This window comes from Hemicordylus capensis, chromosome 1 (genome assembly GCF_027244095.1).
Source record: "Hemicordylus capensis ecotype Gifberg chromosome 1, rHemCap1.1.pri, whole genome shotgun sequence".
Lineage (NCBI taxonomy): Eukaryota > Metazoa > Chordata > Lepidosauria > Squamata > Cordylidae > Hemicordylus > Hemicordylus capensis.
Genome location: NC_069657.1, coordinates 139,259,233 through 139,286,563, shown reverse-complemented (window position 1 = coordinate 139,286,563; position 27,331 = coordinate 139,259,233). Strand labels below are relative to the sequence as shown.

General features: G+C 45.8%; 1 protein-coding gene across 4 annotated transcripts in view; it reads left to right on the top strand.

Moving 5' to 3' along the window:
• Window positions 1-27,331, top strand: part of LOC128340182 (acyl-CoA (8-3)-desaturase-like) — a 221,798-nt gene that overhangs the window by 169,931 nt on the left and 24,536 nt on the right. For 2 of the 4 annotated variants that reach the window (XM_053285031.1, XM_053285032.1), the window contains exons 1-7: window positions 2,759-3,262; window positions 10,029-10,139; window positions 11,137-11,334; window positions 15,282-15,383; window positions 16,368-16,496; window positions 24,099-24,159; window positions 26,591-26,664. In XM_053285031.1, coding sequence (XP_053141006.1) covers window positions 3,005-3,262; window positions 10,029-10,139; window positions 11,137-11,334; window positions 15,282-15,383; window positions 16,368-16,496; window positions 24,099-24,159; window positions 26,591-26,664 — 933 coding nt within the window. In that variant the 5' untranslated portion in view covers window positions 2,759-3,004. Of the gene's footprint in view, window positions 1-2,758; window positions 3,263-10,028; window positions 10,140-11,136; window positions 11,335-15,281; window positions 15,384-16,367; window positions 16,497-24,098; window positions 24,160-26,590; window positions 26,665-27,331 lie in introns of those variants that run through there. The other 2 variants (XM_053285034.1, XM_053285033.1) reach the window with 2 other exon arrangements.

Below are 27,331 nucleotides of genomic sequence, written 5' to 3'. Positions count from 1 at the left end.
AAGTGGCCGGAAGTAGCGATCGCACATGCACCTGTTGCATGCGCGTGCGCCTGCCCGTCTGCCATGCATGCGCGACAGGTGCACATGCAACTGCTACTTCTGGCCATTACCAGCCGATGAGGGCAACGGGGTAGCAGGGAGGAATGCTGCCGCGCCGAGGGGCTTGAAAATAACGGAGCGCCAGCGGGGGAAATGCGGCGGGAGGGGTGAATGCACCCTCCCGCACCCTTAAAGTACCACCCCCGCCAGCGCCAAAATGCTGAAACTCCCCCCCCCAGATTTGAAACATTTCGGAGGCCTTTATAATGGCCTCCAAATTGTTTCGGGCTCAAGCTTGCTTCCAGCAATAAGCCAACAATAAGTTTTCCATGTTCCAACAATGTGTCAAAGAATCAAATGTCTTTTGTTTTTATTAATACTGGACATATATTACATACACCCTCCTATGTGCCCTCACATGCAAGATCAGATATTTATTGTCTTAGGGATTATGTGTGATGTAAGACATTGTGATCCTTCAACCATGTAATACAAGATATCAATCTCTTTGTTGTGCTAATGGACTGACTATGTTGTCATGCATTATAAGCTAGCCAACAAGATAGATTTGTTGCTCATATTTAATTTGAGCAAATAACACTTATTTAATTTGCTCAAATAACACTTCCTAGAAAGATGTATAGGATGCCATGGGCAAAAGATGAACATGAGCCATGTTCAGTTCTTATCATCAGCTACTAGTTAGAGGGCTAGAGGCCATCTCCAGCCTCAAAGGCAGGATGCCTCTGAGTATCAGTTGCAGGGGAGTGATAGCAGGAGAGAGGGCATGCCCTCAACTCCTGCCTGTGGCTTCCAGTGGTAGCATCTGGTGAGCCACTGTGCGAAACAGGATGCTGGACTAGATGGGCCTTGGGCTGATCCAGCAGGGCTGTTCTTATGTTCATGGTGATGAGGGGACAAAAAGAGACAAAACAGTAGCTCAATATGGGAAGCAGGATAGGAAAGCTAGAAGAACATTGCATGAGAACAACATAGGAAGCTGTCATATACTGAGTCAGACCATTGGTCTATCTAGCTCAATATTGTCTACACAGACTGGAAGCGGCTTCTCCAAGGTGGCAGGCAGGAATCTCTCTCAGCCCTATCTTGGAGATGCTGCCAGGGAGGGAACTTGGAACCTAGATGCTTTTCCCAGAGCGGCTTCATCCCCTAAGGGGAATATCTTACAGTGTTCACACATCAAGTCTCCCATTCATATGCAACCAGGGCAGACCCTGCTTAGCTTAGTTTCCTTGGGTTTCTTGCAAGTTTTGCAAGGAATGTGAGGAAAGGTGCAGCTTGCAAAACTTGCAGCAGTCAAATCAGTTCCAAAGAGCTGCTCGGAGGGCAGAAGGGGGCATCTTGCACCCTGCTGGTGCCCCAGTGCCTGAGGTAATCACCACTGCCTGAGGTGATTACTTCACCTCACCTCATGAAAGGACTGCCCCTGCACCTTTCAGACTCTAAAGAGGCCCATGTCTGGTCAGTATCTGGATGGGAAACCACCAGAGGACCCCCCCCCGCCCCTCCATGTATAGAACCTTGAGTTCAACAATGGTTGAAAGGTGGGGTGTAAATAAACAAGAGGGCAACATGACAGTCTTTTGAAATCGAGGGGAGGAAAGACACGTTGGGGTAATACTGTAACCTAGTGGAACATCTAAGTGAATGTTGCACAGACATCCTAAAGCAGTTTCAGACCTAGAGCATCATTTCAGATATCCGTCCAGCAACAGTGTTTTTCAGAAAGGTTAAAAGGCATGCTTTGGGATATATTCAATATCCCGCCCCGCCCCCCTGCAAAAAAAAATATTCCAAAAGAAAGCCATGGATTGTATGTTAAGAGCATTTGTTGGAACTGTTTTTTATTCTTCACAAAATATCATTATCGTGATCAACACATCTCAAACTATTGTTGTTTTAAGTAAAGGGAGTTGTGCTTTGTCATTATCTTTAATGCATGGACCCATTTAATCATTTAAAACAATAGCCACTCATTAGTTTAAAAACACAAAAACCATTGGCAAGAATGGCAAAGAAAATACTCCAAAGAGGGACAGTATCTCTAAATTGGAAGAGGAAGTGCTTGTAGAGATGTGTGCTCTGTAAATAACACCCTTTTCCAAACCAAAGCAGGTTATGGTGATAAGAAGCACTTCCTGGGGCGAAAGTAACCAAGGGATCAAGTTGCTGGTCTGATTCGAAAAACGAAGAAAAATGCTCTGCTGGAGGGCACTAGTAACCGAAGAGGATAAAGTGGTTAAAGTGCTCAGTAGGTATAACCGTTTGATCAAATAACATTGGAATTCATCCAGCCTGAGGACAGTTTTGCAGCTAAAAGATTTAGTGTGAAAGGTCAGATTTCAAGATATTGCAGACACTAAATAAAGAGGTGGATTATACCTAGGAACTTGTGTCATAAAACACAAGTATAATATTTAATTTTAAAAGAATCAACCATGCATTGTTTATGCAAATTTAGTACGCCAAGCAATGTGAAAAAGGCTTGAGACCTAACACACTCACTCACTCTCTCTCACTCTCTCTCGAGACTCTTGGGTCTGGCCGCTGGGATGCCTAGATCCTCTGGAAGGCGAGAAGAGGTCCTAATGAGATCCTGTGAAGCTGGTATTGTGCTGTGTTCACTGATGGAAATCCAGCTGGTGGTTACACTGAAGGAAGAGTCAGGAGCCTGAGCGCCCCCTGCCTGTCCCCAGTCTTCCCAATCTTTAGAAAGATCGCCAATCTTTCTTCCCGTCTTGGAAAGCTGAGCAGACTCGACACCCGTTACCTCTCGTCTGGTCTCTGTCGCCACTGTGATCTTTAGAGAGTGCTGCTTAACCCTGTTATCCAATAGAGTGCCGACAAGGTGGTGGCAACCGGCCCCTTTCCCTCGCCCCTACGTGTGGTGCTGAAAAGGACAGTGCCGACGTCGCTTGCTCTGCTCTTTCATCCGTCAGTGGAGATGACCGGAGCAAACTCCGAAGCAGAACTCTGGAGCAAAATACCGGCGGTGGAAGGCAATGGGGTGCCCGATCCAAACGTCTCCTCTGCCCCACGGCTGTTCACCTGGGAAGAGATTGAGCTCTGCACGGGCCAGAAACATCCACCTCGGGACCGGTGGCTGGTGATTGACCGGAAGGTGTACGACATCGGTCAGTTCTACAAGAAACACCCAGGGGGCTCCCGCGTGATCAGCCACTATGCAGGACAGGACGCCACGGTGAGAAAGGGTCTGTGTGTGACGGGCAGGCTCGATTAGGAGCCACATCTGCGAGGGAGTGTGGTGGTTTTCCACCCGCACAAGTCCAAACTCTACAAAAACGCGCTCTTTCCTGTTTCTTCATCGTGTTTGAAATCCCCGAGAGTGCGATGGGGTAGATTGGCCCTCAGGTGCCTGCTGCGGATTTTCATTTTCATTCCCAGGCTTATTGAATTATGGTCAACTTAGGCAATGTGGTCTACTACCCTTGTTGGTGAATACGTTTATTTTCTACATTACCAAGTATAGGGAATCCCACCCATGGGAAATGTGACTTCCTCATAAGATTGCCGCAGATTCCATATGCATGTCTGCATGTGTATATGTGTGCGTGGATTATCGTCCTTTGACACCTTCAGGAGAGCCTTAAAGACCCATATTTTTAGCCTGGCTTTCAATGATATCTAGTTTTACTTTTAATTTTAATGAGTTTTAATCTGGTTTAAATGTGTTTTTTAAAAAAATTTGTTCTAGTATGTGGTTTTGATTTTAATGTAAACCAGCCTGAGGCACTTTAGGAAGGGCAGTGTGTGTGAATGTACATGTACATGTATATTTATGTCTCTGTGTGTGTACACACACACACTCAAGATTTCATTACAACATTGAAGTATAGGAGACAGGATATTGACTCAACCAGTCATAGAAACCAGTCACTGGTTGTACTGACTATGCCCCCATTTAATTCAAACAACTTTGTTTCCACTCTTTCAGATTTGGGGTTCTGTCAGATCTCCAGATTGTGCAAATAATATTCATGTTGCAGTCATCATATAAAATGCTAATTTCCTGTCCTTTGTTGGGATGTCTTTTCTATAAGTAAGAAGGAATAATAAGGAGCTCGGGTTCACTCTCAGTCCTTTAATACTTTTAAATACAGTTCATTTATCATCAGTAATAAATTGCAGTAGGACATGGCCAAGCCCTATGGTATGTATCTTTGGTTTTTAAAAAAGCAAGAAACTCTGATTCCTGGATGGTTGTGTGATAGCACTCCAATGAATGTCAAACCTGAAGCAATCCTGGAAAACAAAAAATGTTACTTACAAAATAGTGCCTTCTATACAGAAAGTACCAGGTAGCTGGCATTTGCTTAGTAAGCAGAGGCGTAACTAGGGAAAATAGCGCCTAGGGCAAGCACTGAAATTGCGCCCCTGTCCAAACAGGAATAATGGGACTTGTAGTCAACAATATCTGGAAATCCCTGTTAAAAGGAACACTGTACCATCTAGACATGGTTGTTGATCAAAACCTGAAAACATGAGCCATCTCTGTAAAAGACTTAGAACAACAGTCAGGAGTTATGCGTGGAGTCCAAGTGTCATTTTCTCTGTCTCATCTCATTCTTTAAAAAACATGACTTTGTCCTAGAGGATCACCTGCCCAAATAGCCACTAGCAAAGTAGGGGAAGAAGGTGGTGGGGTGTGTGTGTGTCTATAAACCAGTGAATGATTCCTGCTAGCCTTTGTCTTATGATGACTGTTGGCTCATGATGTGGTATATGTGCATTCACCTCACCAGTGCTTACTTTGACACCAGGAGGGAGTAAGATACATTAGTTTGCCACACTAGACAGAGGAATTTGCAACAGGAGCAGACAGCCAAGTTCTGCCGGGGCCAAAACCAGCCCCTGCCAGACTAAGAAATCATTGTAATTTGCCCCTTCCTGCCACAAGCAGTGTGCTGTTCTTTTATTATTGACTCTAACTCTCAGATATCCCAGTCATGGATGGAAAATCCGGGGTCAATTTACAAGAGACACATTTTCTACATGGAAGTTTCTTCTGTGCAGGTGTTGTGCAGCAACCTATGTGTAGTGACCGCCAGGGGGATAGCAAGGTTGGAATGGGCCAAGACGAGATTTTAAAATGGGCCCCCAGCCCCTCAAAGTCCAGGGCCTCCACACACCCCAGGCCCCCAAGGATTTAAGTCTGATATTTCAAAATAAGTATGCTGCCTGGAAATACATTTCACTGAATACACACATGCACACTTCACAGTATATAGTGATATACATTGAGTACTATATATTTATGCTACTTTTAATGCCTAGAACACACTAGCAACGCTAATTATTAAAATGGCCCCCTCGCTGCAGATTAGCAAAGGAGACTTTCAACTATGCAGGGTGAGCCTATGTTTGTTTTCTCAGAATTCTGAACAAATTCAGTAAAGTTTGATTCCAGGAGGTTTTCACACGAGGCTTTTAAAGCCCTTTAACACACATCTCCTCTGGAATGGAGGTGCTGCATTCACACGTTGGCAAGATTTACCCTGAAGTCCCTGCAAGTTATTGGGGAGCAGTTCACACACAAGAAAAATAAAATAAAATAAAATAAAAGCACAACACATGCTTCACAGTTCTCACTCAGACCTTCTGGGTTGCAAAACAACTTGAACATAAGTGCATTTATGAATGAATGAATGAAAATAAATAAAATATACTTGTTCCAGAAGTTTTTGTAATTTTCTGCCCTGAAACAAGCCACTTATACGCCTTTTTAGATAGTTTTTGTTTTTAAAGCCAGCACATTTTTCAGTCTGTTTTAAATTAAATATTCAGAGACTTCTCAGTCTTGCCCCACCCCCATATCAAAGCCCTATGGCAAGCAGATTCCTATAGGGGTGGGGGGACCACAAAAAGGAATTCACAGCCTACCTGGCAAAAGCTGTGCTGGATGGTCTGGGCAGAGGATCTGCTGCTGCTACAGAGAACTCTGCCTGCTTCCTCCTTCCTGGCTTGCTGGGGCCTGCCGAGTATAGGCTTCAGGGGAGGCCTACTCGGAGGCCTCTCTGGAAGCCCCGCCCACCCACTGATCAGCTGAGAGGCGGGCAAAGAAGAGCTCTGCTGTTTGCAGGCCTTGCCGATCCTAGGCCTTGCCGATCAGCCGGAGCTGGAGGCAAGTGGCTGAGGGGCCCTGGGTCTGGGCAGGTGGGCAATGGGGTGGGGGTGGCAAGAAATGGCATGGCACCCCCACCTCAGGGGCGCCTAGGGCACGTGCCCTGCCTGCCCCCCCAGTTCCGCCTATGTTAGTAAGTCTTTGACTTGAAATGCCTTTTGGATTCTCAGTACAGTTTACATGTAATCCTCAGGTGTCATTACATTTTTATCCTGCCCATTCTGGAAGGAGCTCATGCTTGTAAATAGTGTGCTTGCAAACATAGTGAGTTTACTGACCCAAGGCCGAGTCCCTTCTTACTTCCTGCCCATACTTCTTGTTGAACTTGTCTTTTCCTTTAACACAATAAAGTAGTCATAACCTATAATGGCTGCCTTCTGCTGAACTCTCATGACACATTGTCCATTCCAAAGGAGATGCGAGCTAAATGCCCTGTGTGAAAAACCTCCTGGGGCATGCTCCACCACTGAACCTGCTCCTGTCACAACAATAGGCTTCTTGTCATCCATCTCCTGCCTGAAGAGTAGGGATGTGCATTTCATTTCGGATACAAAATGTTTTGTGCCATTTCGGCTGTTTTGTAGCCAAAACAAAACACCCAATGCTCCAAACAGAAAATTTTGTGGCCAAAACAAAATGTCCCTGTTAGCATTAGTATTCTTGCCAGAAACTCTGTCAGAGAGGCTGAAATGCCATTACTTATGTTAATTGACTAGGAGGATGTGATGAACCTCTGAACACGGTGACTTGCCTGCTTGGTGACTTGCCTGCCTGGTGCAAAGGTGACTTGCCTGCCTGGTGCAAAGGTTGTGGATGTCATGAAGCATCTAGATAGGCTGTTAGGCAGTGCTGGGTAAGAATCAGCTGTCAAGGTGCACATCAGCACCAACTAGGGATGTGCGTTTCATTTCGGATACAAAATGTTTTGTGCACAAAACAGGCCATTTCGGCTGTTTGTAGCCAAAACAAAACACCCAATGCTCAAAATAGAAAATTTTGTGGCCAAAACAAAATGTCCCTGTGTCAGATACAAAACATTTTTTTGTTTCAGCTGTTTTGGAACTCCATTTTGCAATCACAAAAAGTCTTTCTCCTTCAGGCTCCATTTTGAGTTTTGACATCTGTTTGAATTTCCAGCCCTTACAGACCGCAGATTGGCCAGCAAAAGCATTAGCTGATCTGCTGGCAATTGCCTCCTTATTCCTTTTAAGCAAATGTAAGGGTAAATTTTACCCTCATTGGCTAGTGGGGCAGGGTGCGTTTACCCTCTTTGGCCAGTGGGGCAGTGTGCATTTCATTGTTGGTGTTTCACACTATTGTGTGTAGATCAATTGCATTTCAGGCAGGGGGAGGATGTGGATGTGCATGACCTTTGGAAATCTGCCTGATTTTTGTTTCAAAGCTCTGTTGTTGTTGATGTTATTTGGGGTGTTGATGTTATTTGGGGTGGATTGGGGGCAGAAAGGGGGCTTTAGGGGCAGAAGAGTGCCCCAATGGGTGCCTGCTGCCACCCAGATTCCAAAGGAATTGGGGAAAGGGCTGATTTTTAAAGAATTTCTGAAGTTGAAATGTCTTTGGGGCAGATTTGGGGCAGAAAGGCAGCCTGAGGGGCAAAACAGTGGGTTGGGTGGCAGTGCCCCAAGGGGTGCCTGCCACAACCCAGATTCCAGAGGAATAGGGCAAAGAGCTGATTTCTTAGGAATTGTTGAAGTTTACGCTTCTTTAAGGCCCCCCCCCACCCTAGGGAATAATGGAGGTTTCAGCAGACCCATAACTCCACCTGGGGGGCACTGGGGTGACCGGGAGAGAGTGGTGGTGTAGTGCACATAGGGTGCCAACCACCCCCATGGGTTGCTAATCCATGGGGTGCTGGGTTCTGTTGTTTCTGAGGTGTTCTGAGTGTAGATTCTCTGGTAGCATATGAGATTTTCAATGACAAACCATGAATCCACTCTCATATGTTACCAGAGAATCTGAATCTACACTCAAAGCATCTCAGAAACCCAGTACCCCATGGGTTAGCAACCCATGGGGGTGGTTGGCACCCTATGTGAACTACAGTACCATTTGCTCTGGGCCACCCTGGTGCCCACCAAGTGCAGTTATGGGGCAAGAATTATGGATGTCCATCATTCCCTATGGGGAAGAACTTTACAGACGCACAAACTCCATTATATCTTTAAAAATCAGCCTTCTGCCCAATTCCCTTGAAATAATTCTGGCAGCTTCCTTGCCCCCACTGGACACTACCACCCACCCTACTCTGCTCTGGGCCACCCCTTTCCCCACAACATGAAGCTATGCTTTTGTTGAAACCTCCATTCTTCCCTATGGGAAAAATCCTATACTTCAAAAATTCACCAAAAACCAGCCCTTTGCCCAATTCCTCTGAAATTTGGGTGGTAGTTTCCACCCATTGGGCACTACCACCCCCACCCACTAGTTTTTCCCTGGGGCCATTTTTAAAAATCCAAAACATTTCGGATTCAGATTTTGCAATTCCGAACAAAGAACAAAATTGGGGTGTTTCGGATTAGCTGATTTCGAACAAAGAACAAAATGGGGGTGTTTCGGATTCAGCCAAAAACAAAACAGAAAACAAAACAAAACGCACAATCCTACGTGAAGAGTGCTTTTCTGGGAATGAAACGGATGCTGTAGCCCCCAGCGCAGCACTTGTCATCTCCATTTTCCTTTTGGGGAGGAGACTGATGCTGAGAAGCCAATCAGTGCTGGAGAAGCAGCAACGGCAGGCAGTGCTCAGGACAAGTCGGAAAGGGGAGCTTGGCTCCGCTGCTAGGGATCTCCCACTGCCACCACTTGCCTAGCTGGCTGGTGGACCACCACCGTCACGGTAGTGATGGTGTCTCTTCACACAGAGTAGAAGCTGTGAGAGCAGAGCAGCACCCATTTCTCCCCTCTGCTTGGATCCAGGATCTCGGTACTTAGACAAATGAAATCATAGCAGCCACTTTTGCAATTATCTCTCTTATGGACATGATCCTTATTCACCTTCCAGACCACCACACTTTAGGCGCTCTCTGACTCAGTCCCAATCTCCTTGCAACAGCCAACCTTGGTCTTGAGAGTACTGACACTCAGAACCACCTTCGACACTGAGGTCTTTGGTTCTATGCCATTACCTCCATCAGCCTACTACACAGTAGGAGAGCTTTTGAAGGGCACACCATCTGTTTTCAAAGCAAACAGTTATTTTGGTACCTACCATGCCTCCAGTTGAGGAGACTCAACAGCCACGGTCACCAGATTCTACTTTGGTGCCAGTGTCACACCCAGACCATCCAGTCCCACATTTGGATTCCAGAGTCAGATGTGGTATCTAACCATTCTAGCCCATCAGGTGTCACTTCTGGTTCTTCACCAGAATGGGTTGGCAGCCAGTGTTCCCTCTAAGGCGTGTGCATGTGCACACACACACACACACACGTTATTTGATGTCTACTCAGTTAATTTTAGATCCCAGTCTGGTTGAATTAGGAAGGCTCCACTCTGATTGCCATTCAGACGCAAGGCCTTGATATTGCTGCTCAGAACAAAACTCATTCTACATACAGATGAAAAAATTAGAGGGAACACTGTTGGCAATCAGTTTTTAATTCACTAGTTTCCAAAAGAAAATAAAGGAAACTATCTTGCTTTATTTTACCATCTGCAAAATCAAATCAAACTGGTGTGATTTATCGCAGTGCCTCTCAGCTACATAGCTGGCATGTGATGCCACAGGAGGCTTGTAATGGAAACATATATCCTTTTCTCTTGTTCCTTATTATTTTATTCTCTTGGTTTTGTATGTTTTATGCTTTAGGATCCTTTCAAAGCATTTCACAAAGACAAAACTTTGGTACGGAAGCACATGAAGTCACTTCTGATTGGAGAACTGGCACCTGATCAACCCAGCTTTGAACACAACAAAAATGTAAGTTTGTCTTAAAATCCTCAGTTGGAATAAAAATTGGATGGGTGGTTTTGGACAAAAGATAATCCTTAATTATTGCATAGAAGAGCCTACAAAGGTACATCATGTTGTATCAAGGAATTCCTGCTTTCAGTGAAGTAGGATTGAGAAGTATATCATCCATGGGCTTCTTCTAATGGCCCAATGGTCTTTCAATTTGGGAGGTTCACCTGAAAAGCAAATAATACATAAATACATGCATCAGACTCTAGTAGGTCTACCAGGGGCAGAGCTATAATTGGGCAGATGGGTTTAAAGAACTTGAGCCACCCAGATGAGCCACCTGGCTTGTCCCTTGCCCTTCCCCCAATCTCCAGCAAGGGAGAGAACAGAGAAAATACCCAGCCAACAATTAAGCCAGCAGGGAAATGAGCTCCAAAGAGCCATGCCGGCCCTTCCAGTTGCTGACCATGGCCCTTGCATGTGACATCACATGCAGGAACATGGCTGGCATTCACAACTCTGCTCCGCTGGGCAAAGGGGTGAACACAAGCCTACTCTCACCTAACTATGTGCCTGAGGTCTATTTAAGTAGGGTAAGATGCACACATGGTTCTTTTGGTTAAAGGTCCCACATACAGCCATGAAAACTAACCCAGTGCTGATAGGTGTCTAACCACGTCCCCTTTGCTAAGCAGGGTTCAGCTTGGTTTGCATGTGTATGGGTGACTACGGTGACTATGGTAAGCACTGTCTCCTGTACGATATTCACTTTAGGGGATGATGGGGTTGTTGCTCAGTGATGGGGCATCTGCTTGGTTGCAGAAGGCTCCAGGTTCACTCCCTGGCAACTCCAGCTAAGGACGGGAAAGATTCTTGCTTGAAACCTTGTAGACAGTACTGAGTGAGATGGACCAGTGGTCTGATTCATTAGAGTTTCCTGTGTTCCTATGAAACTTATTTGATTTCTAAGGCAACTATGATGCATACTTAAAGCAAAAGTTGGCTCTCTCTGCAGAAATTGCTAGTAAAGGAATTCCGGGAGCTGCAAACCACTGCCAAGAAACTGGGACTCCTGAAGCCCAACTCCCTCTTCTTTATCGTGTTGCTCCTGCACATCTTACTGCTGCGTGCTGCTGGTTGGTTTGTCCTGTGGTACTTTGGGACATCTGTTATGTCTTTCCTTATTGCCACAGTGATGCTGACATTGTCTATGGTAATTTTCTTTATTTATTATTTTATTTTATTTTATTTTATTTTATTTTATTATTTTATTTTATTTTATTTTATTTTATTTATTACATTTGTACACTGCCCCAAACGTTCGTCTCTGGGCGGTTAACAATAGTATAAACCAAGTTAAAATATATACAAAAACTTAAAACAATTTAACAATTTAAAAATCAACCATGAATTAAAACCTTAAAATTTAAAGAACAGAAAAAGCTTGGGTGAAGACGTTTTCAAATGCTTTCTAAAAATTTAGAAAGTTTTCGAATGCTTTCTAAAAATTGTCAGAGATGGGGAGGATCATATCTCAGCAGGGAGCGCATTCCATAGTCTCGGGGCAGCAACCGAGAAAGCCCGTCCCCATGTGGCCACCAGCCGAGCTGGTGGCAACTGGAGACGGACCTCTCTGGACGACCTCAATGGGCGGTGGGGCTCATAATGAAGAAGACGTTCTCTTAGATACCCAGGGCCTAAGCCATTTAGGACTTTATAAGTTAGGACAAGCACTTTGTATTTTGCCTGGAAACCTATTGGCAGCCAGTGTAACTCTATCAACAAAGGAGTGATGTGGTTTCTCCGAGAGGACCCAGAGATCAACCTGGCCGCCGTGTTCCGTACCAACTGAAGCTTCTGGACTATGTACAAAGGCAGCCCCACACAGAGCGCATTGCAGAAGTCAAGTCTAGAGGTTACCAACATATGTACCACTGTTTTGAGGTCATTCATCTCAAGAAACGGACGCAGCTGGCGTATCAGCCGAAGCTGATAGAAAGCACCCCTAGCCACTGCCTCAACCTGAGAAACCAGGGAGAGGTGTGGATCCAGAAGTACTCCCAGACTGCAAACCTGTTCCTTTTGGGGAAGTGTGACCCCATCCAGATCAAGGAGATCAAAATTGTCTCTAGAGTTCTGACCCCGCACAATAAGTACCTCCGTCTTATCTGGATTCAGTTTCACTTTAATCAACATCTTATGCACATATTTATTTAGCGGCAGTAACCTATCCTTTTTGTGTACTCTTCAGCTTTGCAGTGCCAGTATGCTTGCAATTATCAGATGCTGAGGGAAAACAGGGGATAGCCTTCATGTCCTGCTTAGTGAGCTTTCCAGAACAGTTGGTCCTTGTTGGCTGATGAAGAACTAACTCCTGGACTAGATGAAACTTTTTTCTTATCTAGTATGGCAACTTGCAGTAGCAGCCTGCTATGCAGAAATCTATCTTTCTCCCCCTGCCCGGCAGACCTGTAGTGCTGCAAGAGCCCTGTGTAGTCTTAGCTAAAACTGAAAGGCTCCATGCTGCCTGCTACAGCTCCCTCACTGCCCCGACTCTCAGCTGTTTGGTGGGGCTTCCAGAGGCCTCTGTGCCTGCAGGCCTTCCTGAAGCTGTCCTTTGCAGAAGCTCTCCCCAGTGTCAATGATTCCCACTCAAGAGCCCCAGCAGCCCAGCAAATACAGAGCAAGCAGCAGGAGCAGAACCAGGGGTGAGTGTGCAAGGGTTCAGTTGCATCCCCTGTGGATTTCTATCCAGATCAGCAGTTCCCTGTAGCAGAGTTTAAAAAAAAAAAAAAAAGCATTAAATTCCCTTCCTGCTGCTAGTCCTCCTGGCCGGCAGAAGCAGCTGCAGCGGCCTCATTTATTCTCCTGGAGTCTTGTGCTCCTTCCCCACTCGGGACAGCATTTGAAAGTACAGTACTGTAATTTTAGAGCAAGCAGGAAGCCAGAAGGAGGACTGAGGACCTGACTGGCAATGAGAGGTGGAGAGAAGCTGGCTGTGGGCTTATCTCTCTCCAGGAAAGGAAAACCCCAACCTTTATCTGACTGTTTTGTGTGTGTGTGATTTGTTTCCCCTGTGAGAGAAACAGAAGCCCCACCCCCCACTTGAAAATCTCCGTGTGTGTGTGAGAGAGAAATGTTTTTTAAAATCATTTTCAAAGTATAAGTCAAAACTGTTCGAGTACAAACTTGTAAGAAAAACCCTCCCCCTCCCAACAATATACCTTCTTGTGAGGAAATCAGTACAACAGTATTAAAAACTTCAAAAAGAATAAGAGGGAATTAAAAATGCTCCAGCATTTGTTCTTGTTCCTGCCTTGTGGTTTACCATGTGCTGGTTGTTGTGTGTTGCTCATAGCTCTAATCTGGTGTCTGTGTGTGGTTTGTTTATTAAAATATTTATCTGTTTTAGCAACAAAGTTCTCAAAATGGCTTAAATAGCAAAATATATGAGAAAACGATTCTTCCTCAACATGTTTCTACTTATAATTTTATTTGCTTTGTGCTTGTAACAGTAGCTCATATAAGTAACTTACATATTGAGGCTATTCTGACACTCAGGCAAAATCGGGCTAGGAGAGCCTAGCCCAATATCGCCTGACCATGTGAGCCACCGGGCTCGCAGGCGAGCTCAGTGGCTTGCAGGTGGTTAACCCGCCTAACTACCCCTCCCCTTAAACCGGGTTTGCGGAACGAGCGCTCTGCAAACCCGGTTTTTAAAATTGTGAGTAGCCGTGGTGCGGCTACTTACAAGGAGACCCCCAGCCGGGAGGCTTAAAAGCAGCCTCCCAGCTCGGGGGTCTCTCCAGTATGCCCTGTGCACTCGTACAGGGCATACTGGAGCTTCCGGGGGCCACGCGGCCCCCAAACTCCCCAACCCCAGCCGGCTCTGTGACGGAGCCGGCAGTCATGTGGGCAGCTGCTGCGGCCTCCCCAAGCAGACTGGCTGGTCGTAGAGGCTCTTTTCAGCAATCGTGAGAAGAGCCTCATTGTCTTTTTCTGCTGTCCTGTTTGAAATCAAATTGGTGGCTTTTCCTTCTGTAGTGTATGAACACACTATACACTCTATATACATTACACTGTAGTGTATAGGGAATGAGAGAAAGGCGGGCGGGGTGGGTGGGGGGAGGTCAAGTTTGCAATCCAGAAGGTCTGAGTGAGAATTGTGAAGCAAGAGACATGTGTTGTGCTCTCAACCTTTCCCATTATAGATGTCCAAGCCCTCACTCACACACACGATTTACATAGTATGTCATTATGATTCTTAGGGATGTGCGAACAGGTCTGACAGTTAGGGGGTTTGGGGTTGAACCGAAACACCCTCCCGGTCCCGTCCAGACCGGAACCAAACCGCCGTGCAAGTTTGTCATTTTTAAAAATAATAATAATAATAAATTTTTAACCTTCAGCCCCTTTGAGGGGCTTCCTTTGGGCTGCAGGGTTGTCCGCAAAGGTTCCCCCTCCCGCTGCTGGCCTCTCAAATCATTGCCGTGGTCCATCCAGACCCTCTTTTTTGGCCCGTTTGGGCCTCGGCAGATCATCACTGTGGCCATTTTGGAGGCCACCGCACATGCGCAAATGGCCTCTGCAAGGCCTGGCATGGCCATGGGCGATTCACACACACACACACACACACACACACACACACACACACACACACACGGACCGAACCAGACCGAACTGGGCCAGCCAGTTCCATGCACACGCTTAATGATTCTGTAATCATATTAAATGTTAAGGATGCCCCACACATGCTGATTTTCCCCCAGCCCCACACACCCCTAGGGATGGCCCTGGCCGGGGAGGGGGGGCAAGAGGCACCTTAAGCATAAATTAGTAGGTGTTTACCTCCATTCTGGCCATACTTGCAAGCTGCTCCAAGCAGCAGTGCACCCCCCAGCACTCCCTGCAGCAGGGGATCAGCTCTGCCACTCACCTGGCCACTAGCAGGGGATTGGCTCCTGCCCCTCACTGCACCAGCTGCTACTGGCAACTCATATAATCTTACAACACATACTGTTGTTAAGTCTGGATATCTTGACAATACACAGATCGTCTAGACCCCCAATGGACAAAGATAGATTGGCACAATCCTGTCGTCCTTTTGCTGGAGCTAAATAACGAGCTTCTATTTTCTGAATGGTCACTTTCCATTTTAAGTCCCAGGCAGGTTGGCTACAGCATGATTTGGGACACCTTTCAGTCTTCAACAATCCAAAACTGAACCACGTGGGCTGTGAGTTTGTGGCCGGCTTTCTGAAGGTAAATGCATTACACTGGATGTGTTCCATAGGACTGACCAAAAGTGAGAATGCAGTGTGATACTGTATGTAGAATCCAGAGTTGTATGCAAGGACAAGATAAAATTATTAAAATTTTAATTTTAATAATTTGTTTTAATCATTGTTTTATGCTACTGTTTTTTAATTTCTGTTTTATGCTACTGTTTTAATTGTTTGTGTATTTTAATCTGTGCTGATTTTTAAATATTATTTTTAAATTTTGTACATTGCCTAAAGATGTATATATCATGCAGTATAAAACATAATAATATGAAAGAAAGAAAGAAAGAAAGAAAGAAAGAAAGAAAGAGGAGTTGAATCAGGAATATTAATGAGATAGAGATAGATATCATTTAGAGAGGCAAGTGCAGTCTGTTTTCAGTGCTCTTGCTGCTGGCTGCTTCTTAGCCCCACCTCTACTCCAGGACTCGAATAAAAGTAGCTAAAGTACCATTCAAAAGCTGGCCTGGACCAATGAACGGATTAATCAAAAATACCAAACTATTCTTTTAAAAGGTTCAGTAAGTAGCAAGCATGCAACTTCATTCAGCCCTGCACAACGTAAGGTCCAAGGGGCAGATCTGGCCCGTGGGGACATTTTTGATGGCCCAGGTAGCCAACAACAGCAGGAGCCCCAAAATTTGGCATTTGTGTGGGGCTAGAACAGTCAGGTGCCCACTGTCTGAGCAAGGACAGGGCTTATTTTCTGGCCACTATCCTTGGATAAAATTGTGGAGGAGGGAAGGACCCACAACTAACTAGTAATTACTTCAATATTTATCTTTATAATTATTTTTACTGCAGTAATCAATGCACTGAAAATTGACTTCGGACCCCATATATATCGTCATGGTTGTTTCTGGCTCACTGGGACATTTGAGCTGTGCACCCCTGTGTGGAAAATATGAGTTTTATTAAGAAGAGCACTATATCCAGATTTCTCACCTCTCATCTTTTGCTACAGGGATTATCAGCCAAATGGTGGTCCTTCCACCATGACCAGCATCATGCCAAACCCAACTGTTTCCAGAAGGACCCAGATCTTGACATACATCCTGTCATGTTTTCATTAGGGGAAACACTATCTATAGAGGTAAGAAGTAATCACAACTCAAGGAATGATGAGATGGATTTTAGATGAGATGGATATTCAGCACCCATACCATTAGGGGTTGGAGTAAGAAACTGCCTTGATAGTCCTGGTTAGCAATCTATTAATAGTTATACAGAAGGGATTCTGCTCATTCTTCTGGATATCTCAGCAATGTTTGATACAGTGGGCCACCAAATCCATCTGGTCCACTTTAGACAGATGGGAGCTCAGCTGAAAATACCTCTTGGCAGTGGTTCCGCTCCTGTGCGATAGGTCTGTATCAGAGGATAGCACTGGGTGACTGCTGCTCTGTAACATGGAAGCAACTAATCTGTGGAATACTGCAAGGCTTTACCTGGTCCCAGGAGTGTAGCTATAATTGAGTGAAAGGGTTCAAAGAACACGGACCCCCAGCTCCTGAGGGCCCTCCAGCTCCACCCCTCCCTATTTTCTTCATTATCTCCCTCACTCTGGGGGGCCGCCAGAGAGAGGGATGAACACGGCCCCCTCTCCCCTAGCTACTTGCCTGGTCCCCAGTGCATTTTAACATCTCTGTGCTCTACAGCTACTAGAAGGGATTATCAGGTAGCTTGGCGTGTGAGGTCATCAATAAACTGATTACACCCTTCTCTATTTTTTCACCTTCATCAAATCCAGGAGCAGAAATCACCATCCCTGCCTTCTCCTCCTCCTTGCTGCATTTGAAAAGGAAGAGGAAAGAACAGGTGAGAAGAGAGGGCTAGGAAACACACTAGCGTCTCCTCTCCTCTCCTCTCCCATTTCAAGTACAGCAAGTGCAGGAGGAAAAGAGAGAGCCCTGCTAAATGGCAATTTGAACCAGCTTCAGTGCTGATTTCAACTGAGGATGTTGCTGGTTGCTGCCCATATAAACAATGCACATATAAATCCATAGCTTATCATAAGAGTCCCTCAAATCAAGGCTAAAAGTGTGTGGGGGGGAGGGGTTTCACCACTCCCCCCCTCCCCGGTTGAGTGCAGGAGGACTTGCTTTGAGTGCATTAGATGGACTTGCATATGTCATTCCTTCCTACGGGTTCCCATGGGAAGTGTGGGCAGAGTGATTGCCCTTCTGAGAAGGGAGGGAGGAGTTTTCCCCCACTTTCCTGTGCACATTCCCCCCTCCCACACACACACACCTTCCTCTAGTCACCTATATTTAAGTGTGTGGTGTGTGTTTGTCTTGTTGCTTCCCCCTGAGAGATAAGGCAGGTGAGAAGAGGCAAGCGCAAGAACTTGAGGGAAAATCTCTCTTTCTTTCAACCCCTCCCCCCACAGCCTCCCACCTTCCCCTGCTCTTCTCTTCTTCATTCAGCTTGTGCTACTCATCAGATCAGGGATAGCTGAGGCTTCAGCTGCATGTGTGTGTGAGAAATAAGTGCTCCCAACTCTCTGGTCTTACCACGTGCAAGGGATGTTTGCAAAGTGCACAGAAAGCCCGCTGTGCTGCTACTGTGGGAAGGGGATGTGAACTCTCATATAGAATGAAGACTCCTATCCACTCCTCTTCTTCCAATCAGCAGAAATGTGCTCCGCTCCATCCTTTAAAAAAACAAAATAAAAACGTACCCTGCTTTGTGGAGCGCTTCACCACTTCAAAGCCTACTCACTTCATTTTTGAATCACTTTGTTTTTGAAGTGGTGAAATACTCGTCAAAGCAGGGAAAGGGTGGGGGGGAAACCAGAAGGATAGAGCAGAGCATGGTTCTGCTGATTGGAAACAGAGGAAGGACAGCACAAGGAAGATTGCAGTCAAACTAAAGTAAAAATGATAATACCTTCATTCTCACAAGTAAAAACAAGTTTATTCTTGCAATTATTGTGTACAGTTTTGGTTACCATATCTTTAAAAGGACATTGTAATCTTGGAAAAGGAGCAGAAGAGGGCAACCAAGATGATCGGGGGTCTGGAGCATCTTTCTTATGAGGCAAGGCTATAGCATCTGTGGCTTTTTAGACTGGAAAAGAGTTGATTACATGGTGATGTGATAGAGGTGTAAAAAGTTATGCATGGAGCAGAGTGAGTGGTTAGAAATTTTTCTCCCTTTCTCAGAACACTAGAACCAGGGGTCATCCCATGAAACTGATGGCCAGGAAATTTAGGGGCAACAAAAGGAAGTCCTTTTCCACACAGTGCATAATTAACCTATGGAATTCTCTGCCACAGGATATGGTGATGGCCACCATCTTGGATGGCTTTAAAAGGGGCTTAGATAAATTCATGGAGGGCGGGTCTATCAATGGCTACTAGTCTGGTGGCTATAGGCTACCTCCAGCCTCAGAGGCAGGATGTCTCTAAATACGATGAATATTTATGACAACTATTTAAATACCACTTTTCAATCAAAGTCCCTAAAGTGGTTAACATAGAGATAAATAAATAAATGAAATGGCTCCTTAAATAAATACATTTATTTGTTTGTTTGTTTGTTTGATTGATTGATTTTTATACCGCCCTTACAAAATGGCTCAGGGCGGTTTACAATTAAAATTAAAATAAATTAAAATTTATTTATTATCTATCATAAATAAATATAAGGTCTCACAGTCTAAAAAAGAAACATAAGAGAGAGACCAGTAACAACCACTGGAGGGAAGCTGTGCTAGGGATGGATATTAGTTACAGAGGTGCAACAGCCAGAGGGGGCATGCCCTCACCTCTTGCCTGTGAGTTTCTCAGAGGCATCTGGTGGGCTACTGTGAAAAACTGGATGCTGGACTAGAGAGACCTTGGGCCTGATCCAGCAGGGCTGTTCTTATGTTCTCATGTTCTTAATTAACAATGCCAACAATAAAAATTATGCTGTTTTCCCATTATGTGTATGCAACACTGGCAGCAATAGCAGGCCACCATGATGGGTATAGGGTGGCACTCTGGTGCATGGAGGAGGAGCATTACACCCGCCTTCTTTAATACAGAAGACTGAAGTGTCTTCTGCAAGCAATAAACCATCGGGAAACCTTCAGTGTTTGCACAGCCCACCATCACTTTGGATAAGTGTGTGAACCCACTGACCCAACCACAGCAAACCCTCTCATTTAGAAAGTCTCAGAGTGACTCATGCTGCATGCTGCTGGTGAGTGAGGCAGCTGCAGCTTCTGCTGCCAAAAAGGAGGAGGAAGAAGACTGGGTGAGACAAAGGCAATGAGTAGCATTGGGCATGGGTAGCACTGGCACCCCATGTCAGGTCTTGGACTGGAACTGCAGATTTTAAAAAAGAGAGGTTATGATAGTGGGCCAACCTAGAACTGCAGAATTTTATTTATTTTATTTGTACCAGCAGCACCAGTACCTTTAACTGGGTGCTGTTTGAAATTTTATTGTATTGTTCTTGCTTCTAAGAACACACTGCTGGACTAGGCAGGCAGGCGTAACAGCAGGCCTAGACCATGAGTCACTCACCCTCCATGACCAGCTTGGGATAGCCCAGTAGGGGGAGGTTGTTCTTCAGGAAGACCAGCTGCTCCACCATCACCAGGTGGAATGCGGAGAAGGAACCGGTGGCTCATTTGGCCCTGTCAGGGACACCACACTGCTGGACCTTTAAACAGCAGTGATTGTAGTGTTGCTGCTAGGCGTGGACTGCGCACTAGCAGTAGGTGCTCCAGCACCCTCCTCCTGGTTTCACTCCAGTCTCCTCTCCTCTGGTCGCCTAACCTCTGCAATGAGGAGGTATGGACTCATGCCCATGACAGTGTCAGCTGCCCATGACAGTGTCAGGTTGTTGGTCAGGACCAAGCATCAATCTGAGGCCATGGTGAGTTTTCCATACACAGGCAGGCAGGTATATGCTGGAGAAGAAGAGAACAAAGAAGACTTCTTCTCATGGTAAGAGTTGATCTCCACTTTCCATGTCTGGCATTGAGAGTGACTTGTACTTCGCTCACTGCTCTGGTCTCCTCTGCAGTCTGCAATCTGCACTCTGCATAGCAAGGTGTACTCATTCAGTAAAAAGGTGACTGAAGAGCTTAGTTGCTAGCTGCTAAGAGTGCTGCTATGGCAGGTGTTGTAAGGAGTCACATTTCTGTGTGAGAGAGCAACTTGTGGTGTTACTGCAGCACAGGGACACAGTGGCTGCCTGTTAGACGATTTTGGGTCGGTAATTCTTTTTTGGCCTTCTTTGGACTATATTTTGGGTAAAATTTGTTCTTCTGTGTTGTTTTTCAGAGCAGAGTTGCAAAATGTGTGCACTCTGCTTGTTTCACCCATAGGTAACAATGGGGAACTTGAATCACCCCATTCAATGCAGACACACACTCACACCGTTTTATTGAACATTCCTGCTTGTATCTGTGCTATTCTGTTCCTTCTGCTTGTTTTTCTTGCTGCTTGAACTGAGATGCTTTCCTGATTCAGTGTACTCCCTCTGCATCCCCATATCAGTCTTCCTGTTTGCTTCATTAACCTTCTTATCTGGTTCCCATATAGTAAGACATCTCCCAACGCAGGGTGTAGAGTAAATAAATAGAAAAAGCCTTTTCTCAGTTTCATGGTACCAGAATTTGAGCCATTCTGTGAAACTGAGTGGCAGTCAATTTAGTGCAGACCAAAGAACGCACTTCTTCACACAATACATAATTAACATATGGAATTTGCTACCACAAGATGTGGTGATGGCCATTAGTTGAGAAAAGGGCTTTAGGAGAGGAGAGCTGGTCTTGTGGTAGCAAGCATGACTTGTCCCCATAGCTAAGCAGGGACTGCCCTGGTTGCATATGAATGGGAGACTTGATGTGTGAGCACTGCAAGATATTCCCCGCAGGGGATGAAGCTGCTCTGGGAAGAGCAGAAGGTTTCAAGTTCCCTCCCTGGCTTCTCCAAGATAGGGCTGAGAGAGATTCCTGCCTGCAACCTTGGAGAAGCAGCTGCCAGTCTGTGAAGACAATACTGAGCTAGATAAACCAATGTTCTAACTTAGTATATGGCAGTTTCCTATGTTCCTAATATGTGATCAGAAAAATTCACGAAGGATGCACCATTGGCTATCTGCCATGATGGGTAAATGGAGCCTCTAGTTTTAGAGGCACTGCACTTCTTAATGCTATTTGTTGCGTGGCGGGCAAACAATGAGGGAGTACTCTTCCCTTCATTCTCCTGCTTTTAGATTCCCCAGAAGCAATACACTGGCCGCTATTGTCAACAGAGATGCTAGAGCAGATGTTGTTAAATATGATGCACTCTGGGTCTGATCTAGAAGGGTTCTTATTACCATCTAAGAAATAAATGTGCACCAGGTTGGAGCCTCATGTTTGCTGTTCTGCCAGGTATCCCTTTTTTCATCATAAAGCTTGCGGATGTTCTGTTCATTTCTTCATATGGCCAGAGAAGTGGGACATAGTAGTAACTCTGGTGTGTGAATATCCATACTGATATTTTATTCCAAATCAGTGAGAGATACAGAGTAAGGTTGTACACTACACATGGCCATGAGAGGGGTGGGGAGGGCAGGCAGGGAAGGCAGGGTTGAACCTACCCTCCCCACAGAGCCAATAATCTGCTCTTTGGGGTGCAGTCTGTGCTGCTCTGAGCAGCACAGATCACTGGAGACCATGAACATGAGTCCTGGCCTCCAGGAATCCCAAAATACACCATGCAAGCATTCCTCCATGAATCAGGTGCTCTAGGTGCCCAGCTCTGTGTATGCATGCAGCCCAAGCACACACATGACACTGAACCTGGGGTAAAGGGCACGCTCACACCATTTAACCCAGGTTAAAGCCCGGGTTAAAAACTCGTGCTTGTGGGGCAGGCAGCAGCCGGATCGGCCTTGATCCTGGCATTTCACACAGGCAGCCAAATCCAGGCAGGGCTGCCCAAGCCTGGGTTTGGTTGCTCGTGTGAACGGCCTCAAATTCATCCTTAGAAAGGCTGAGGTGGTACTTTGAAGAGGATACCTTCAGGTAGCACTAGGTCTCTGGTGACTCAGCCTCTCCACCCTCTAGAGGGTTAATAGGAAGTCAACCTCTGTCTTGACTGGCTGGTGACCTCCAGGCTGGTGACCTCCAGGGCTCTACCAATCACTCCACCAGGTGGGTGGGACTTGGGAGCTGCTGGGGTTTCTGGGATGAAGAAGGAGGAAGTGAGGTGTGTGTGCGGAAAAGCAGTAATTACCAAGCATGGTCGCTGCTCCTGCGTAGCATGCTGCAGTAGAATCTCTGAGGGTCATAGGTTTTACAGGGACTTGATCTTGCCAGGAGTTTTGGTGAGTTTTCAAAGATAGGAAGCCAGGGCTTTATGGCTTTGGGAATTCAGTATAGGGGAAAGTTTATTTAGACAGGCTTTGTGTTCAAAATTTAATTTGCTTTCTGTGTGTGCTTTGCATTCCTAAATATCTGTTCTTTGCAACTGAGTAACTAAGATTTCAATGTGTGCTACCCCAGAACAAGCTGTATGCTTTTTAAGTATTCTTGTAACAAACTAAGCATTTTTAAGTGTATCTAAAAAGCCTCAGACGGAACCAGTCTGTAGTAACTGAATAAAAGCTTTTTCTCTCTGTTCTTTACAAGCCTCTCTAGGGTCGGTTATTAACTCAGCAGGAGAAGAGGGGGGGATTTTCTCTGGTACAAAATGCATCTCAAGGGAAGAGTGTGGCAAATTAATAATTAGCTCCATGTGCAGGCAAACACAAGGGAGAGAAAGGTTTTTCTTTATTCTTGTCTGTTAGCAAGAGGGAGCAGAATTTTTGTATTTGTCCAATACCCAGTTACAGAGGGACCCTGGACTAAAGCAGTCTAGTCCAACGGTGTGGTCTCTGAAAGTCTTAGAGTACATGGTGGCAGCGAGATGAATCTACCAGAAACTTTTCCTCCCCCCCCTGGGTTTTGGAAAGTTAAGGATCTTTAAATGCTCAGAGGCTATTCCTCTTTGCACACTGAGGAATAACTCATCGCTGATTGGAGTCATTCCTGAGCTAGTTGACTGAGAAAGCTCCTGAGAGCTGGTTAAGACTGATTCAGCCACTTAATCATTCACTGGTTAATAGTTGAGTCATAACGGAAAGGAAAATTCCACACAACAATCCACTACAAGGTCTTTGAAGCAAGGTCTTTGAGGGAACATAGACTCATCTGTAAGCTGTAAACATGTAGCTCCCCCTGTCTTTGCCCCAATGGAGCTACATGTCTCCATCTCCCAGCTTTACTTTCTCCTCCAAATCTTGATGATCTACCTTTTATAAACTCATCAACAGAACAACCCCAACATGCATGAAGAGTTTCCTCCATTACAATTTTTAAAATTAGCAATGACCCCATTACAAGAAATTGATCCAAAATATACCTGGCCAATATAACAATGAGAGTAATGTGTAAACACACACACACACACACACACACACACACACACACACACACAATTGATGATGCTTCCATATCTGTGATTATAGAAATAAAAGTTTATATTGCAGCTATCAGGAAATACATGGATATCCAATTGAACTACAATCTGCATTCATGAGAATTTCTCTTATGATGAGATAGGATGAAAGGGATTTATAAAGATGCATCTCTGACAAATGTTAATTATTCAAGAATGCATAGGTTGCTCCTGTTTTGTAACCTTCTTTGGACCTCTTTCATTTGCAGTTGGGTAAGCAGAAAAAGAAGATCATGCCTTACAATTATCAGCACAAGTACTTTCCCATCAGTGAGTAGTTCCACTTGCCTGTTATTTGTAATATGTAATAATTCACTGACCTCATTTAAAAACATTTCATCACTCTTTATCTTGTCCATCTTATTTAAAGTGTATGTATTTTGAAGAATGACCAAGTGACATATCAATTCTGTATAATATTTGGCATACAATTAGTACTGAATAATTATAAAACAGTTGCAGGATTAGGAATAGCAAAAGTAGTAGTACAGGCAGCAAGTTAAACCTTTGCAGAGGATGCAAGGAGGAAAGCAACAGAAAAGGAAAAATTCAGACTCCCACTCCCACCCTATGCTTCTCCCCTTGGAATTACCTCAGCCTTGTTGCTTGATGACCCACACTTGAAGACAGAGGTCTGATTCATCATGGAACCATCCTAGAGATGTGCATGATCAGCTCATGTGTGTGCCGATGCCATGCAGAGGCTGCAGGGAACAGTGCTGTAGCCCTGAATGGCTGGTTGGAGACTGGGTGCTGCACCCAGAAAAAGCAGCAGGGCGGGGAGGAGCAGGTAAGGAGGCCCTTACTGGCTCCTTAAGGGAACCACTCCCCACCCTGTCAAGCTGGCTCAAATGCCGGCACCCAGGCTGGTCTGGCACTTCCCAGAGGAGGCACCAAACCAACGCAGGCACATCCTTACACCATCCCGTTGGCTCACACACCTTGTTATTTGATTTCTTGTGTAACCAAAGCTTCATGTGTTTGTGCACAAATCACTGCAGTCCTGCAATGCTGGAGACCTCTTGCTCTCCCCATCTTGTCATCCCATCCTTTTAATGCGGATGGACAAGGGGGACCATAAGACACAGGGGAAAGTGGGCTATCTCTAATGTGGTTCTTTCCCTTTTAATGAATGAACTCTAGAGATGGGGCATCCCTATTGCCAAGCATCCCTGTTGCCAGGAGGAGTATGGAGACAGCAGAGGGTGCGGCAACAGTTGTGAGAGGCAGCCAGCAAGAAACATGGTCAGCATAAAACTGACCTATTTTTGGGCTGCCCTCTTATGGTTTCAGGAGGAGCTAGAGCACAAAACCCAGGTTAAGGCTGCAGCAGAATTTGGATGAAACAATGGCCTTTTTGAACCTCAGGTTTTAGTAGCAAAACTCACTACAAGCCGAAGGTTCAAATTCAGGTTTGGGAGCTAAAACAGAGCCGCAGTTGGGTGACAAAACCGTGGTTGCACTCATTAAGATGACAACAAGCTCAAACCTCTGGCATGTTTACCTTCGGTTTAGTGTTATATCTGAATGCAGCCTTAGAGTCAGGTTACATGTTGTATGTATTGCCATGTCTATTCCCTTGGCACCCAATAGGAAGCAGAGACTTTTCCTCACTTCTGTGGCTCATTAAAGATGTTCAGTAGTATGGCAGGGCAGGGCTGCCTCAACCACATCGGCAGACTGGGTATTACATGTATGCAGGGGCACACCTAGATAATTTTAGCATCTAGACTGCCTTACCGTGAGGCCTCCCCCATGTGAGGCCCTCCCCAACCTACTCTAGGGGGCCTCCTGCCACACTGAACCTCCATTGTTTTAATTTCAGTCGCTGCATGGTCGACAGATGGCTGCCGGTGGGGGGGGGGCGGTGAGCCGAGAAGTCCTTCTGTGACATCATGGGCTTGCAATGATCTCTCTCTCTCTACTGCGCAGGCACACCTCGCAGTTAGCAAGAGATGCTGCGCCAAATAAACAGGCCCAGTGTGGCTGCTGCCACCAGGGTGAGGGTGGGAAGAAGGACTGCTCGGCTCACCACCACCACCCCGGCAGCCACCCCTTGGCTGTGCAGCAGCTGAATTTGTTTTCCTTCTTTTTTTTTTTTTTTTAAACGAGGTTCAGCACAGCAGGGCGGATGTGGAGTGACAACCCCCCACACACACCTGTTCTTAGAGGCCATGGACCAGGGCCCCAAGGTCTGGGGGTTAGAGCGCCTCTGCATGTATGAAGCGGTGTGCAAGTCTTGGCTCTCATATTAATTCTGCCATGGCTGTATCTCCATACACAGGATAGTGTGACCCAGAATCCTCTGTAAAATTGTAGCAAATTCTAGGTAACACTCCCCATCTGGGTGAGATTGCTCTCATCCAGCTTGTGATAAGACTTAAGGAGGTAGAAATGTCAAGCTGCTCCTGTCTGGCTGAAAGGTGGGACAGAAATGTAATCAATGGCAATAATCTGACTGGAGGGAAAATTCACAGGAAGGAGGAGAGGCAGCAAATGGAGCTACAAAGTAGTGCAATTGTGCCTGCACTGCAGGCTGGTGGAAGACCTTTTAAGACTAAAATATAAAAAATTAAATTATTTGAAGAAAGAAACAATTAACAGAAATTTGGCTGTTTTGTTTTAGTTTTGGTGTTCCCCAGGTAATGCTTTTGTGTTTAAAGAATGATTACTGACCTGCCCATCACGTTTCCTTCTACAGTGATGCCCATAGTTGTATTCCCAGTCTTTCAGATTTACTCAGTATATTTCACATTCCAACGCAGACTATGGAGGGTAAGTATGCCTAGAATTACCCATTATCCTTTCTACAGATTAAGATGCTGAGATTTTCTAATAGGTTTTCTAGGACTGGAATTCCACACATCTTAAGATGGTATGAAAATCAGAGCCCATTTGAATGAGCATGAGGCGGGTCTCACGATCAGCGAGACTTGCCAAAATGAGGTCTGCAGGGAGAGCGGGCTTAGCCCGCTCTTCCCACAGACAGTCAGGCAGGAAGCCCTGGGCAGCCGGATCAGCCACCCACACAACTGCCAGCTCCATCACGTAGCTGGCGGGGGCTGCCGGGATCAGGCGTGGCCCCTGGAAGCCCCCCCGGAAGGTCCAAGGTGCCCTGCGCAAGTGCACAGGACATCCTGGAGAGACCCCCAGAGCCGGGAGGCTTGTTTCAGCCTCGTGGTTTGTTTCCGTGCTGCGGAGCTGCACTGCAGCAACACACAATCAAGAAGACGAGGTTAATGGAGCGCTCCGTTAACTTCGGCTAAGGGGAGGGGTACTTTAGGAGGTTTGCTGCTGGGAGCCATGTGGGTCCTGTGGCTGCAGGTGATTGGCAAAAAGTGGGCTAGGCTCCCTTAGCCCGCTTTTTGCTGATCGTGAGAATCTCCTCCATGTGTTACTTGTTATAGCGGAAGAAGCCAGCTGCGGCACAGAGATGGGTGAG